Source organism: Bombus fervidus, chromosome 16 (genome assembly GCF_041682495.2).
Source record: "Bombus fervidus isolate BK054 chromosome 16, iyBomFerv1, whole genome shotgun sequence".
Classification (NCBI taxonomy): Eukaryota; Metazoa; Arthropoda; class Insecta; order Hymenoptera; family Apidae; genus Bombus; species Bombus fervidus.
Genome location: NC_091532.1, coordinates 102,993 through 116,846, shown reverse-complemented (window position 1 = coordinate 116,846; position 13,854 = coordinate 102,993). Strand labels below are relative to the sequence as shown.

At 37.1% G+C, this 13,854-nt stretch overlaps 2 protein-coding genes across 5 annotated transcripts; one reads left to right on the top strand and one right to left on the bottom strand.

The window, feature by feature from the left end:
* Positions 1-1,079: 1,079 nt before the first annotated feature.
* Positions 1,080-4,919, bottom strand: LOC139995436 (galactose mutarotase). 2 transcript variants are annotated; one of them, XM_072018901.1, is made up of 5 exons: positions 4,628-4,919; positions 2,433-2,641; positions 1,922-2,292; positions 1,379-1,804; positions 1,080-1,247 (listed from the first exon to the last, which is right to left on the bottom strand). In XM_072018901.1, exons 2-5 carry the CDS (start codon positions 2,632-2,634, stop codon positions 1,167-1,169), a joined length of 1,080 nt encoding a protein of 359 aa, XP_071875002.1. In that variant the 5' UTR covers positions 2,635-2,641; positions 4,628-4,919; the 3' UTR covers positions 1,080-1,166. The 2 variants fall into 2 exon arrangements, with proteins under 2 accessions (XP_071875002.1, XP_071875001.1); XM_072018900.1 differs by lacking the exon at positions 4,628-4,919 and adding an exon at positions 3,644-3,892.
* A 135-nt stretch (positions 4,920-5,054) lies between these two features.
* Positions 5,055-13,764, top strand: LOC139995434 (choline/ethanolamine kinase). 3 transcript variants are annotated; one of them, XM_072018896.1, is made up of 6 exons: positions 5,055-5,833; positions 8,660-8,772; positions 9,367-9,846; positions 9,949-10,195; positions 11,956-12,120; positions 12,281-13,764. In XM_072018896.1, the coding sequence occupies exons 1-6, from the start codon at positions 5,765-5,767 to the stop codon at positions 12,395-12,397; spliced, it is 1,191 nt and encodes a 396-aa protein (XP_071874997.1). In that variant the 5' UTR covers positions 5,055-5,764; the 3' UTR covers positions 12,398-13,764. The 3 variants fall into 3 exon arrangements, with proteins under 3 accessions (XP_071874997.1, XP_071874998.1, XP_071875000.1); XM_072018897.1 differs by lacking the exon at positions 5,055-5,833 and adding an exon at positions 8,137-8,346; XM_072018899.1 differs by lacking the exon at positions 5,055-5,833 and adding an exon at positions 8,418-8,545.
* Positions 13,765-13,854: the final 90 nt, after the last annotated feature.

Genomic DNA, 13,854 nt, shown 5'->3' with positions numbered 1-13,854 from the left:
TAATATCACAGTTAATATCGAAGTTTAATCCATGAAAAATGTTAAATATATTAAATAATAAATAACTGACGTACACTGACGACACGAAAAATCTACGATCAGTTTCATTACATCATCATTTATTACATCGTATTGACCGTGTCTCTATCGTCTCCGTCGTCGTAAGCGCGTACGTACTGGCTTATACTTACTTATTAACCTACAATCATACATTTTGCATCCATATGTTGTCATATTCCCGTTGTTTTCCCGTTTTCCCATACTGTTAACCATTTTCTATTCGTTTAATCGTTAAAACATATCAATGAGTATCGGTGTACGCCGCTTCCCCGCGTCGATGATAATAATATGTCCTCTTTAAAGTTTACAAAAAATTATAGTTTCATACGTTAGAATTTAGAATCTCGTCACGTCTGATAGCATCATTATCATAGTGTTATAACAAGTAAATATTTTACGTAAACATTTACAGCAATTTGTGCAAGTGCGACAAAGACGTTTGTTTAAACGTTGTTAAACGTTCGATATCGCAAAGTCAAGTTGATCGACTTATATACATACATGTACCTATTCGTATGATACTTAGTAAGTAGATATATGTCAGGCAGGGACGTATAATATAACCTCTTTTCTCGAAGCTGTAAAAGGTAAGAAAAGTAAAAGCAAAATATCGAAATACAATGATCGACACAGTGTATCGATATGACCATTTCGTTAAAATCATTATCACAAATTTCATTATCACAGCCAACGAGATAAATTATAAATATAAAAGAATGGCAAAATGTATATTCAACTTGCGTTTTTATTTCAGATGATGATTCTTATTAATAGACTTTCCTTTACTCAAAAATTGCTATGTATCCCTATTGCTGCTGTTGGATATTATTTAGAAGGGTTTATATCCTATCGTTATACACCTCCAACCGCACCAGTAATAGAGCAACGCGAAGAAAGATTATTAGCTAATATGAATTCTATGTCTGATGAAAAAAGGCATTCTCCGTTGGAAGTTAATCTTCCACCCTCCTTGTCTGTATAATTATTTATATAATTTAAGTATGTATTAGGAGAGAATGTAATACGTAACATACTTTTATTCTAATTATTAGAACGTAATAGTCAAAATACAATTGTATCATATACAGAGAATAAGTATGTATTTTCTATGCTACTACTCCAAACTTGTATATAACAGTATGACGATAAAGTTGTCCAGGTTCAAGTATGCTATTTGGAAAATTTTCCTGTAAGTATTAAAGCAAAGATATTAACTTGAAACGATATATTGCAATGGAGATTTAGTTTGTTTATCATTGTTTAGTCATTTATAACTAAAAAATATCATTTAACCTTAAACCTTAATTTTCACACTTACATGATTGACTGCATCCGGATAATTTTGTGTTTCTAAACAGAATGCACCGTGTTTAAAGTATGTGGTTCCGTTTTTCCCCCTAATACCCGGGGTCTCGCGTTCGGGTAAAAAGTTGGCTGTATAAAATTGCACTCCAGGCTGATTCGAAAAAACTTGTAAATATCTTCCAGAAGTAGGATGTAAAACCTTGGCAACAAGATTTCTTTCGTTTGCGGTATCGTTTACTCTTAAACAAAAATTATAATCGTATCCACCACCTGGTACTTTGTCAATGACATCTCCAAGTATGGTCGAGTTTCTCAAGTCCATCACGGTACCGAGGACCGATCGTATTTCTCCAGTAGGAATACTTTCTGCGTCGGTGACTGTCCAATGATCCGCATTTAAAGTAAACCGATGTTTGTATAGTTCGCTCGCGTTACCATCCTGAAATGTATCCAATTAAAGCTAATTACAATGAAAATCAGAATGTACGAAGAGAAACAAATCTTGTCAGCGAAGGCATAAAGCATGATAAATTTCTAAACTGATTGATTTACGAACATGACCAGCTAGATTGAAGTAACTATGATTAGTCAAGTTAATAGGAGTAGCTTTGGTGACGAAAACTTTCATCTCGATGCGTAACTCTCCATCGATGGTTAATTGAAAAGTGACCGAAACTATTGCATCTCCAGGATAACCTTCGTCACCGTCCTCGCTTAGCAAAGAAAGTACAAGCTGGTTACACTGAATAGCGGCATTCCATATTTTTGAACTCCACCCTTTAAAGCCCCCGTGAAGACTATTTTGTCCTGCATTCTTAGCTAAATGGTACTTTTTCCCGTTCAATGTGAATTCCCCATTTTTTATACGGTTCGCGACTCTTCCTATCGTCGCACCAAAATACGGTTTATAAGCCGTGGACGAGTAATCTACAAAAGAAATTGCTCGAAAGGAAAAAGAAAAGAATGAACAAATATGTATGTATATTATTTGAAATCAAAGATTGACAATAAAATCCATCACGCGAATGAATCAAATAAGTATACAAAGGCAAAAAATTGTCCTATACCTTCTACTTTATCGAAACCTAAAACGATGTCCGCTATTCTTCCATTTTTGTCTGGAGTTCTAATAGATGTTATCGTTGCACCGTACGTTACGATGTCCACCTCCTGACCCGCATTATTTTTTAAAGTGTACTTCTCAATGCTTTGACCATCGACAGATCCCCATTTTGTACAAGATATTAATTGTTCACCATTCGAATCCATAATCGATCTAATCGGTACGGAAATTACTTGTACGAAACATCGATTGCAATATTTATATTTATATTTATATAATGCACGCACGCAGGCTAAAGTTCGTCTTAATGGAAATAAAATTATTGCCATTTTTGTTTTCTATCAGTGATAATTCTAATCATTCTCTGATTTGAACATTTATCTAAATTACCACAGAAAAGAATATTGCCAAGACATAAACCGCCAACTCTATCATACGATAAGCTCCGATGGGAAAAATTGCTATTGATATTAATTAATAACAATTGTTCTTATTAGTTTATAAACAAATTGCGTTCGTTACGTAAAAACCGAAGACATAAATAGACCGAAAGAAGACAGAAAAAACGAAATTGTAAAGCTAATTCCGACGTTCGGACGCTATTCTAAAAACGTGAAAATCAATTTCTCAATCTGTAATTAGTTTATTAAAATATAGTTATTTGTTTCAAGATTAATTCATTCAAGTTTATGTTTCTTTCTGCATTCTCTATAAATCATTCGTTAATTATTCAAGTTTGTTTAATTCAAAACTCATAAACAGTGGCAGAGTACTTTAGTACTCCACGGGCAACGATCCAGTCTGAAATTCCTCAAATTCCTGAACGGCCACGCAACACTATCGTTGCAACGCAAAGCTATTTGATAGCTTTCAATGCGTAGAATCCGAAAACACAACTCTTAACTTTAGGAATTCAGCGAACGTTTTTAGAGTACTTGACAGCTTGCTTCGACGCCAACGAGACGAAGCAGTAAACGTAAACAAAATTTTGATTATCGCGACTGCAAGCGTTTACATCTACTGCCATGTCTCGTTGGACAGGCTATATACATATGTACTACTTGGTATTACATATACATACATACGTACATATATATATATATATATGTATAGTTAACGCACGCACTTTAGAAAGAGAATGCGATTCAACATTATACAAATTATTTATAGTTTTTATATTCTTATCTTTAAAGTTAAAGGTAATTGTAATCTTACTTAAATAACAAACAAACTGTTATTGCCACACAACGAGAAAATTGCATGATGACAGCAGTATGGCAGCACTGTAACCAACTTATTCAACAACGCACTAAAGATCTTTCTCTAAATGTCTCTCGTCACAATGTTCATATAAGTACACGCCGCGTGTATCTCCTATCATTTTGTCATTGGATGATTATATTTTCTTTCATTGAGACTAAAAACAATAGAGATAAAATAAATGATCATATATTTATCTCTCAACTGGAAAAAGATATAATTGTTATAGCTATAAAACATTGTTTCGACGCAACATATATACGTAGCTTATATGGTTATGAAAAGAAAAAAAAAAAAAAAAAAAAAAAGAAAAAGAATCGGAAAAAGAATTTATCTAATCTGTTATATGGTAAAACCGACCGATCATAGTTTATCTGCGATATCTTAACGTAAGAATTTTCTCTATCTACATGTTAAGATTGTAAAATCTTTTTAGCAAATAATTTCAATTTCCTTCGAGCATTCTCATTGCGTTTGTCATATTCGTCGAAATCGGGAAATAAAATCGAAATTTTTCGGATAGCCTAGTAGCCTGGATGGAACAAAATTTACGTGTCCTCTCGATATATCGAGTAACTTAACAGTGTGTTGTTATCATCGTTTGTTTTCGATGACCTCGTCAAAAATAAATTGTTATTTGAGATAACATGTGTTTTCTACATATTGAAATTGCAGTTACAGGACAAAACAGCGAAACGAGATAGAAAGGAGTTTTGTTAAAAAAAAGTTCACTTTTGAACTAAATTATGATATATATATATATATATATATCAACATTTAAATGTATTTACATGTACGTACATATATGTTGTTGCAATAGCTTGACGAGCGAATTTGCTTAGATATAGACAGATAGAGTTCGTTTTTGTTTCAATTTTGTTTCTTTGTGTTTCATGTGATAAATACATATATATGTATAACCGAAACACTAATATATACCTTTTGGCTGTATACGATGCAGCGTGCTGACAGTAACGTTTCGAAATTTCGAAATTATATTAATTCAAAAACAGAAGAGCGGAACGGAGGATCTTGGCGAATGTTGTCCAAGTTTACTTGCGCTGACAATTGATGATTATTTCTGTTTCTCGTAGTGTTCACAGTTTTCGTCCCTGTATTCGAATTCTTCTTCGTATTCTTTCACCAACAAGTCGAAATTGTTCCTCAAGACAAAATAAAATGTCACAGTTGAGTTCATAAAAGACAAATTCAGCTTAGGCACGAATGGTGTAAACAAGTGCTCTGGTATATATAATACTTCCTCTGTGGATAATCAAATTTTACGCCACAGTGGCGCTATCGTCGTTCAAACGTAAAAGAGAAGTAGGGACAGAAATCTAGGTACTATTGGTCATTTATAATGTGTATATTACATGTTGAAACTTTTTCCTTGAATTGTGTCGCATATTTGTGTCAATTTGTGCACGAGTTCGAGTTATATGCGTGAACGAGTTATTTGTTCTTTGTTTTGTAAATGTGTTCTAGTGTATTTGAAACAAGAGTCACGTAAACAGAATAAATACGTGAACAGAGTACGCCTGTTTGTCTGTACCCGATTTGTGAACGTCTATAAAATTGTAAATCTTCTTTTATAAAGTTTTATATATAATAGGAATAAACATATTTTTACATTGTCAGTGTAATCACTGTCGATTACGATTTTTATCAAATATTAATAAGATATAAGTAAATCGAGTCGATCGATCATCGTCCCAAGTTTTATACGTGGCAGCGTAAGCGAGACGGAGATTCGACCAATCATCGAAATCGAAATCAAAGGAAAAGCAGTGTTGGAAGCGGCAGAGAATTTCTACCAACACAGTACCTAGAATTTTGTTTTTCTTAAACGCACATCTCTCTCTTTTTCTTCCTTTGCCCCCTCCTGTTTTCCCTCTCCTTGTTTCAATGGTAGCCGTGCTCCGTATCTGATAGCGTGCCACAATTAGTTCTAACATCAGTTTCGTTCTACGTTCATGAAACATTAAACACCAAGTGCTAAATAGCCAAGTCTCAACGTTCAAGCAGAATCGAGCCGTTAAAAAAGACGTGCGTAGAAGTAGTGGGAGTTGACCATTTATGCAAGATTTATCGACGCTGCAAATTTTTCGAATAACAACAATTGATAAGATGGGTCTTGGAAACAAGGTGTGTATATAATATCTACAATTCTAACAATTATACTTGCGCCAAGATGTGATTTTCAGTCTTCTCGTTGCTGTTGTTTTACATAATGTTCGAATTCGATGCTATAAAGTACTAGATAAGCTTTACATATAGGCAAAACCAACATTTCATGCAATTATAAGCTCTTCTTCCCTTTCACAAACCTTTTTTATCGCGCCAAATTTTTTCACGTATCCATTGCATCAGCATTTGTCGAAATTCAACGACACACAGGACCGATTTTATCTTTATCGTACATTGTAGATAAATATAATCGCAGTAATGTGAATACATTATGCACATCGAGATATATGTAGTTAATAATCGAATTTTTCAATAAATGTATAACGAATAGGGAAACTATAGGAACTAACTAGGAAAACTTGTGATAAAATACGAAACTTTAAAAAACAAAGCGGTGACATTATGTATTTTAGACTGTAGATCGTAGACATATCAGCCATGTATCATTAAGGAGGTAAAACAGGTATTTAATCGATTTTGTAAGCGACTAAATAACTCGTAGACATCGTGCTTTTTTTTCTTTTTTTTTTCTCTTTTTTTGTCGATCATGTCCATATATCGTCATTAAATTGAAAACGGTGATTATTATAGTAGAGATTTCGTATGTAAGCATCTTGTCGAACAATTATATAGCTGTTTGTAGCGTAGATGCGGGTATGTAATAAGTCTAGCGTAATCAACGTTTCTTTACGAGGTGATGGCTATGACGGTCGTGAAACGAGTGAGAAACGTTATGTCGAATTCTGGCGGTTGGTGTTACCAACGGGAAATAACATTTTAGCAATCGTTCACCATTGTGATCACTCGATCTATTGATAAAGACAGGATGACTGTGACACGTTCTAATTATTTGTTGTCAATGCGTTTTCTTATAAAGGTGCTTGAAATTATCTTTGAGAAAAAGGGGCTGAGAAGATTATCGCGATTGACCGTATTTAGAGAAAGAGATGGAAATACATGTGACAATTTGTTTCCGTAGATAAAGAAACGTGCGATCGAATTTAGTATTCGGCTTTCTACTACTTGCTTCTTTCTCCTTTTTTCTTGCACATTTTTCTTCTCTGTCTTACAATACAACAGCTGGTCAGTTATATCGTAACACGATACGATCGTTCAAGTTAAGTGGAATGGATCACTGATCATTTCTGTTCGACACATTGCATTGGCTGATTCGCGCATTTTCGAGCGTTTTAGAATCTTACATTTGATCCGTAAATCTAGTACGATTGTCTACTATCGCTTATCTAGTATCATTATCAGGGTCACTGTGGTGTGTGTTCTAACGAACAATAATTCCTTTTATCTTGAACTTTAACAGCTCGCTGATTACGTTCAATGATTATATAATCGAAAGATGCTAATTGTAAGAAAAGTTTCCGAAAGCAGTTCTATCCGACGATTAAGCTGATTAAATTTACGTCTATACGAGACACAATGCTGACAACGATCGTAACTATCGTTATTATTATACTATTATAGTGGAGTAAATTTTTTATTTGTAAAGGGAAATGAAAATAAAGGTATCTCTAGATGGCAAGATAACTGTAACGCAGTAATAAACCTGTATTTAATTTCGTTAAGCTGAGACTTTTCGCGAAGTTTAACGTGTTTCTAAAATTGGTCGTGCTATTTGTCCTCTGTCTTACTACGCGCACAAAACGATCAAATATCTCCATTATCCATAGGTATTTCCGTTATCCATACACGCGTACACTTGTTCGTTTAACGCGAAAAAAAGATCAGTTGGGGAAATCACGATGATTCGTCTATCTGTAGACCTGATATCGAATGTAATTTTTACTACGCTAACAATGAATAATTATTTAAAATACGAAGCAATGCGATTCATATGGAAAGTTGGAAACTGAAATTGAAACGTTTGTTGTAACGATTGTTCGCTCGATAAAACTCGATAAAATTTAGCATGCCGCATGGCGCCGTTTAGCGTCCCGTCTCTCGATGAACTCGTGAAACAAGCTATTTAACACCATCGAATAACCCGTCTACCAATATACGTACGTATACATGAAAAGATGAAACGGTCGCGTAAAATATAGTATCCGTTTATCGATCCTGTTTCTTTTCCGCCTCGCGTGTTTAATACTCGATGTATGTATCTCGTATGTTGTGTAGGTCGCAGTGCAGCAGGAAGAAATGATCGCGTAGCAAGTACATAAGTACATACTCGTACGTAGGACGAAATATCGATCGTTATTTTCGCGCAAGTCTCGCAACGACCTGCACACCGTCGACGATGGCAGTAACGATGCGATACACTCGCTCGATGCGTTTGCACGTCCCGTTCTGTATCGCGACGATAGGAACGGATATCCACCTGTTTCAAAATCGTGTCGCGCCTGCTGTATCCCATCGAAACGGCGCGTTTCGCGAATTTAGATCTTCGAGGGGCGTGTTCCACCTTGGAAGGAGAACAACGGGAGAAAAGAGAAAAAGGACGATCCTTGTTGTGGGTACGGTGCAGTGATACGAGAAGAAATGACGATTAGTAGAACGATTAGTAGATTCGTTCGGTCTTTGATTTTACTATTTAATGGCTAAACGTTCGGTCGACCATACCGCAGCATTTATTCAAGGATAAACGAGATAAAGCGTAAAAGAACAGACATTCCTCTAAACATACATTTTACGTAGTAGGTGCATCGTTGATCGGTCAGTCCCCGTAAAATGCCATTTATTAGACGTATTTCGAAATCGTTATTGTTAAGCATTCGTTACATCGACTATCGACGATGATTCAGCTTTGTCCTGTCTCTTTTACATCAGATGTCCGAAGAGAATCCAGAGATGCGGGAAATGGCAGCGCGCATATGCCGCGATTACCTCCACGGAGTTTGGAAACACGTTACCGCGGACAACATGACATTGAAACGTATCAGGTTAGTAACGTTCGAGGTTCAGTATATTACGTTTCACAGTATTTTACAGTATCACTTTTAACGACCGATGATACTCTTTCCATTCGCGTTTACTTTTCATTTGGCATTCTTTGATATCGGCTTCTTAGTTCTCTGCTGTTTGCACGATTTCTTGTTGTAATCTACTCGCATGTACGATTCAAAGGGGGAAAATCGAGACTCTGACCGATCGTAAAGTAAAGCGTCAAGCAGATAATACGCTGTGCCGCGATCGTAAGCCAGACGAAACGTCGATCAACTGTTTCTCAAATCGAAACCGTGTTGCAGTTGCATACGTAGAATATGCATCTTTCCACAACGCTACATAAGTATTACGCACAATATGTTTATTGTATATTCGTATTAGTTTTACAATATCAATAAATGTATACGTGTATACATATACGCAGTATAAATATACATATTGAAATATACATATTACGCGATAGTGTGTTCTAGTGACCTGTATTGTATGCGCTTGTGAGAAAATGTGTTGATCAGTGGTAAGAATAATTGGCGGAACACACGCATGATCCGAATATTCTAAATACGAGGATATTATTCGATATTTTACAGCGGCGGATTAAGCAATTGGTTGTACAATGTCCAGTTACCCGATGGAACTGTTCCGATTCGAGGCGAACCACGGCAAGTCTTATTGCGACTGTACGGTCAGATACACGGGGAAAGAGCTTTGGAAGGGCTGATCACCGAATCGGTCATATTCACGTTACTGTCAGAAAGGCGACTCGGACCCAAGTTACACGGTATATTTCCCGGTGGTCGAATAGAGGAATACATACCGGCGAGACCGTTGCTTACCGATGAATTGGCGGATCCGATTTTAAGCTGCATGATTGCCGAAAAAATGGCCCAGATACATAGTATGCAGGTTCCGATAAGCAAAGAACCAACTTGGCTTTGGGATACTATGACCAAATGGTTGGACACGGCCACCGACATATTAGAAAATATCGAGGACGTCGATGTTCGTCATTCGAAAAACGTCAACGCGATACGAGCGATCGACCTAGGTCACGAGATCAAGTGGTTCAGGTGAGGAAACGGGGGAAGGAGAGGCTGCGGAATCGACGAAACAACGTAGTAGCAATTTAGTACACTATAGTCTGTATTAACGGTAAGGAATCTATTTTTCAGATCTCTCGCAACCCGACATAAATATCCAGTTGTTTTTTGTCACAACGATATGCAAGAGGGTAATATATTGCTACGGCAAAACACACGGAAACCAGAACTAGTTCTTATCGACTTTGAATATTGCTCTTATAATTATCGAGCATTCGACATAGCAAATCATTTCGTGGAATGGCAGTACGATTATACAGCAGCGGAATATCCTTTCTTTCATGAACGCGCAGCATCTGGTCCTACGAAAGAGCAAAAGGTAAATGTTGGAGTATTTCGTCTTTCGAAACATTTACAAAGAAAGTGAATCATGGTAAGATCGTCGCGTTTTCTTATCCTTCGTTCCGTCGTTCAACTTGTCTTGCGCCCTCATGGAGACGAACAAACGAATTACATACATAAAAAATCCCCCCAGGGATCCCCCGTTACCCCCCCCCCCGCACTTGTTACATGATCTCAAATTTTACTCCATCGGTCGATACATTTTTTAATCGATTACACATATAGATACATATATCGATAGCGATACCTTGCAACTGCGTCCATTTGAACGATGACACATACATACTTAACGCATTTCAAAAAACGAAACAGAAACAGAGAAATGTATTCATTCGAAATTCTACGTCGACTTTGAACAATGATCGAATCAAATCATAAAATATTCGTATGCATTGCGAAAGAAAGGATCGGTTCCATTTATAATTTTATCATTCTTTTTCCTCGCACCGCCGAGAAATAACTAGAGTGAAAATAGAAGGCAATCGCGTTTTGTCAACCAAAATTGAGATTGACATAGACAAAAAAAATTCCCTTTGTCCCATATTTGACTTTGCCGCCGTCGCTGTAATTTTCACCGTTACCGTCAAAGTCGCTACCACTGCCACTGCCACTGCCACTGCCACTGCCACTGCCACTGCCACCGCCACCGCTACCGCCACTGCCACCGCCACCGCCACCGCCACCGCTACTGCCACCGCCACTGATACCGCCACCGCCACTGATACCGCCACCGCCACTGATACCGCCACCGCCACTGATACCGTCACCGCCACTGATACCGCCACCGCCACCGCCACCGCCACTATTACCATTGTTGTGGCCGCTGTCGTTCCACCCAATTCCCTTATTAACTTGTTTCTTCTTCTCTATCTTTTTCCCGCTTTTCCTTCATTGTCTTCGAGGTTGACAAATTAAAAGCGCAAGACCAAGTTCGATCGTATGCGATGCATACGTATACCTATATCTACTCGGTGAAGCGAGTTCAAGAGTTATCGAGAGCAGATCGAGGAGCTGCTTGGCGTGTGTTGCGTGTGTATATATTAGTTTCACAGGACCACGATTCGGTGAGACAAGGCTGATGCCTGCCTGATCGGCTAATCGGAAATCGGAATAACGGGGATGGCAATATCGATCTGTGCCACTGCTATGCTATGGATCCCGTCTCGCACCGTACGTTGTGGAACCAGAACGACCGGTGCCATCACCCACCTTTGCAACATCAGTCCCGTACCTGCGCATCTACGACTCTAGAGTACTTCTACACGCACTCTCGATAGTCGATCCATAATCTACATTACTCGATAAATGTACAGTGTCTTATGGGTGGTAAAATCGCGTTATTTCCAATTAAGACACTTCTCTCACCGCATTTAAATATCCGTATACCGTATTCAATTAGAGTGTCCCTATGAACGCATGTTTATTCCGATTGCAATTGACTCGATTTCTCAAACCGTTTACATCTACGTACCACTTTCGAGCTACTTTTCACTGTAGATGTTTTCTCTTTACAGAAAAGCTTTTAAAGTTTATCCTGTATTTCGGACATACATACATATCTAAATGTATATATGTATACATATTTGCATACGTATAGGTAGATTTTTCGCTCACGTATGTATATATGTCTATATATACATATATGTATACCACCTTCTATCTGTTCAAATTCATCTTTCAATTACTTTCGAAAAAACGATCGTATTATACGTTTAGCAATTTTATATTCTTTGACAGCTCAACTTTATAAGAAGTTACTTAAGAACAATCGGCAAAGAAGGATTACCGGAAGAGGAACGAATCATGATGGAGATCAAGATATTCTCTTTGGCTAGTCACTTATTTTGGGGTCTTTGGAGTATCGTCAACGCCAAATTATCGGAAATTCCATTTGGCTATTGGGTATGCTCACGACACGGTGTATCCGTATTTTATGCTTTTCTCTCCTTACTTTTATTATTCCAAACTTTCTCTACATACACTTATTTACGTGCTCATGCTCATTACCCTTGCTCTTTTGCCTATCTTCTCCGATCATTTCCTTCTATTTCCATTGTTGCAGGATTATGCGGTTTCTAGATTAAAAAATTACCAGTATTTAAAAGAGAAGATTATGGCTTCTGGAGGATCGCCCACGATAGACAACGACGATACTGCTGAAAAAATAACCATAGATTGAACAAATCGAGCGCACGATCGTTACGGCGAAGACTGTTTCCTTTCTGCAACGTAACGTGACAAATAAAAGTTTACCTACCATATTTTCATGCGCTCGTAATTACGTATCTTGTCAGAATCACGATTTACCGTTGTTTCGTGATACATGTTTGCGGTTTTCAACAAAAAGAAGAAACGAGAAAGGAAGAGCGAAAAGAAAAAGCCGGAACAAAGCAAGATGTGAAAGCCAACGTATAGACAAGTGGAAGAATGACGAGCAACGCATTGAACGCATGCACGCAAGTGACCGAGATAGAAGCAACGTGAGAAAAGGAGAGAGAGAGAGAGAGAGCGAGAGGGGGTTAGGGTTACGACGGGAAGGGGTTAGGCTGTTAAGAAACACGAAAAGAGAAAAAAGGAAGGAGAGAGGAAGGAAAGAAACGAGACGATGCCTTACTACTACGATAGACTTGTCTACGCGAACTATCTATCACGTACAATTTCGTTTCGTTTCCTGTCGTTTTCATTCTCGATGGATAACCGTCGTGACTACTATGTGCATACCATGGCGACGTCTGATTAATTAATATGACCGAAAGAATCGTCTCCCAGTTTCTCATAATGTACTCCCTTCGCCCTATAAAAGCGGTATGGGACTACGTAAATAGAAAAGGATCTCTCCCGTGGACAACCAACCTGGCTTACGAATTACAAATGTGATATAAGATAAGAAATGCGTATGATATCGTCCTGACATCTTAAACTTTTCAGGGAAATGCTGCTCAACTTTCAAGTCAGCTATCGATATTTTTAGCCGGATACTGGAAATCAAAAAGATCGATTATTCCTACCGTTTATAATTACATTATACATATATACACATATACGTGCATATACGCATACATACGTACCTGTACATGTATAAGTATGTACGCATGTATGTATGTACGTAGATGATTTGTACATAACTACGATTTTGTTGTACCTGGGACGAATCATTATTACAATTGAAATAGGAAACTTTGTACGCTTAACGTGTTAAACAGCCAAATCGTACTTTCGATCGCGTCTCGCGTATATATGTATATATATATGTACTTAATTGCGTTTGTATCGGATTTTTTTTGCACGAGCTAAGAACATTTATGCTAAAAAAACGAAAGCATACATAGTAAATAAGCTGATCATCATTATTGAACGTATGTATCTGCGACCAGTACTGATATCGAGATATTATTGTTCATCGGTATTTTTCTTCTTGATTATCCAATGATATTTGCGTTTTATTTCTAATTCTTCCACATCGTGATATCGCGTATTTTTCATTAGTGCGACATGTTTCTCGGTTCAACAAAGAACAATATTTTAATAAAGTTGAAAGAAACTATTTCCATTCTCTTCGTTCTTGCCATCCTTTCCCTCAAATACTAATAAATAATTTTGCAGAAAAACAAATATCTGTAATTTCATATTATATTA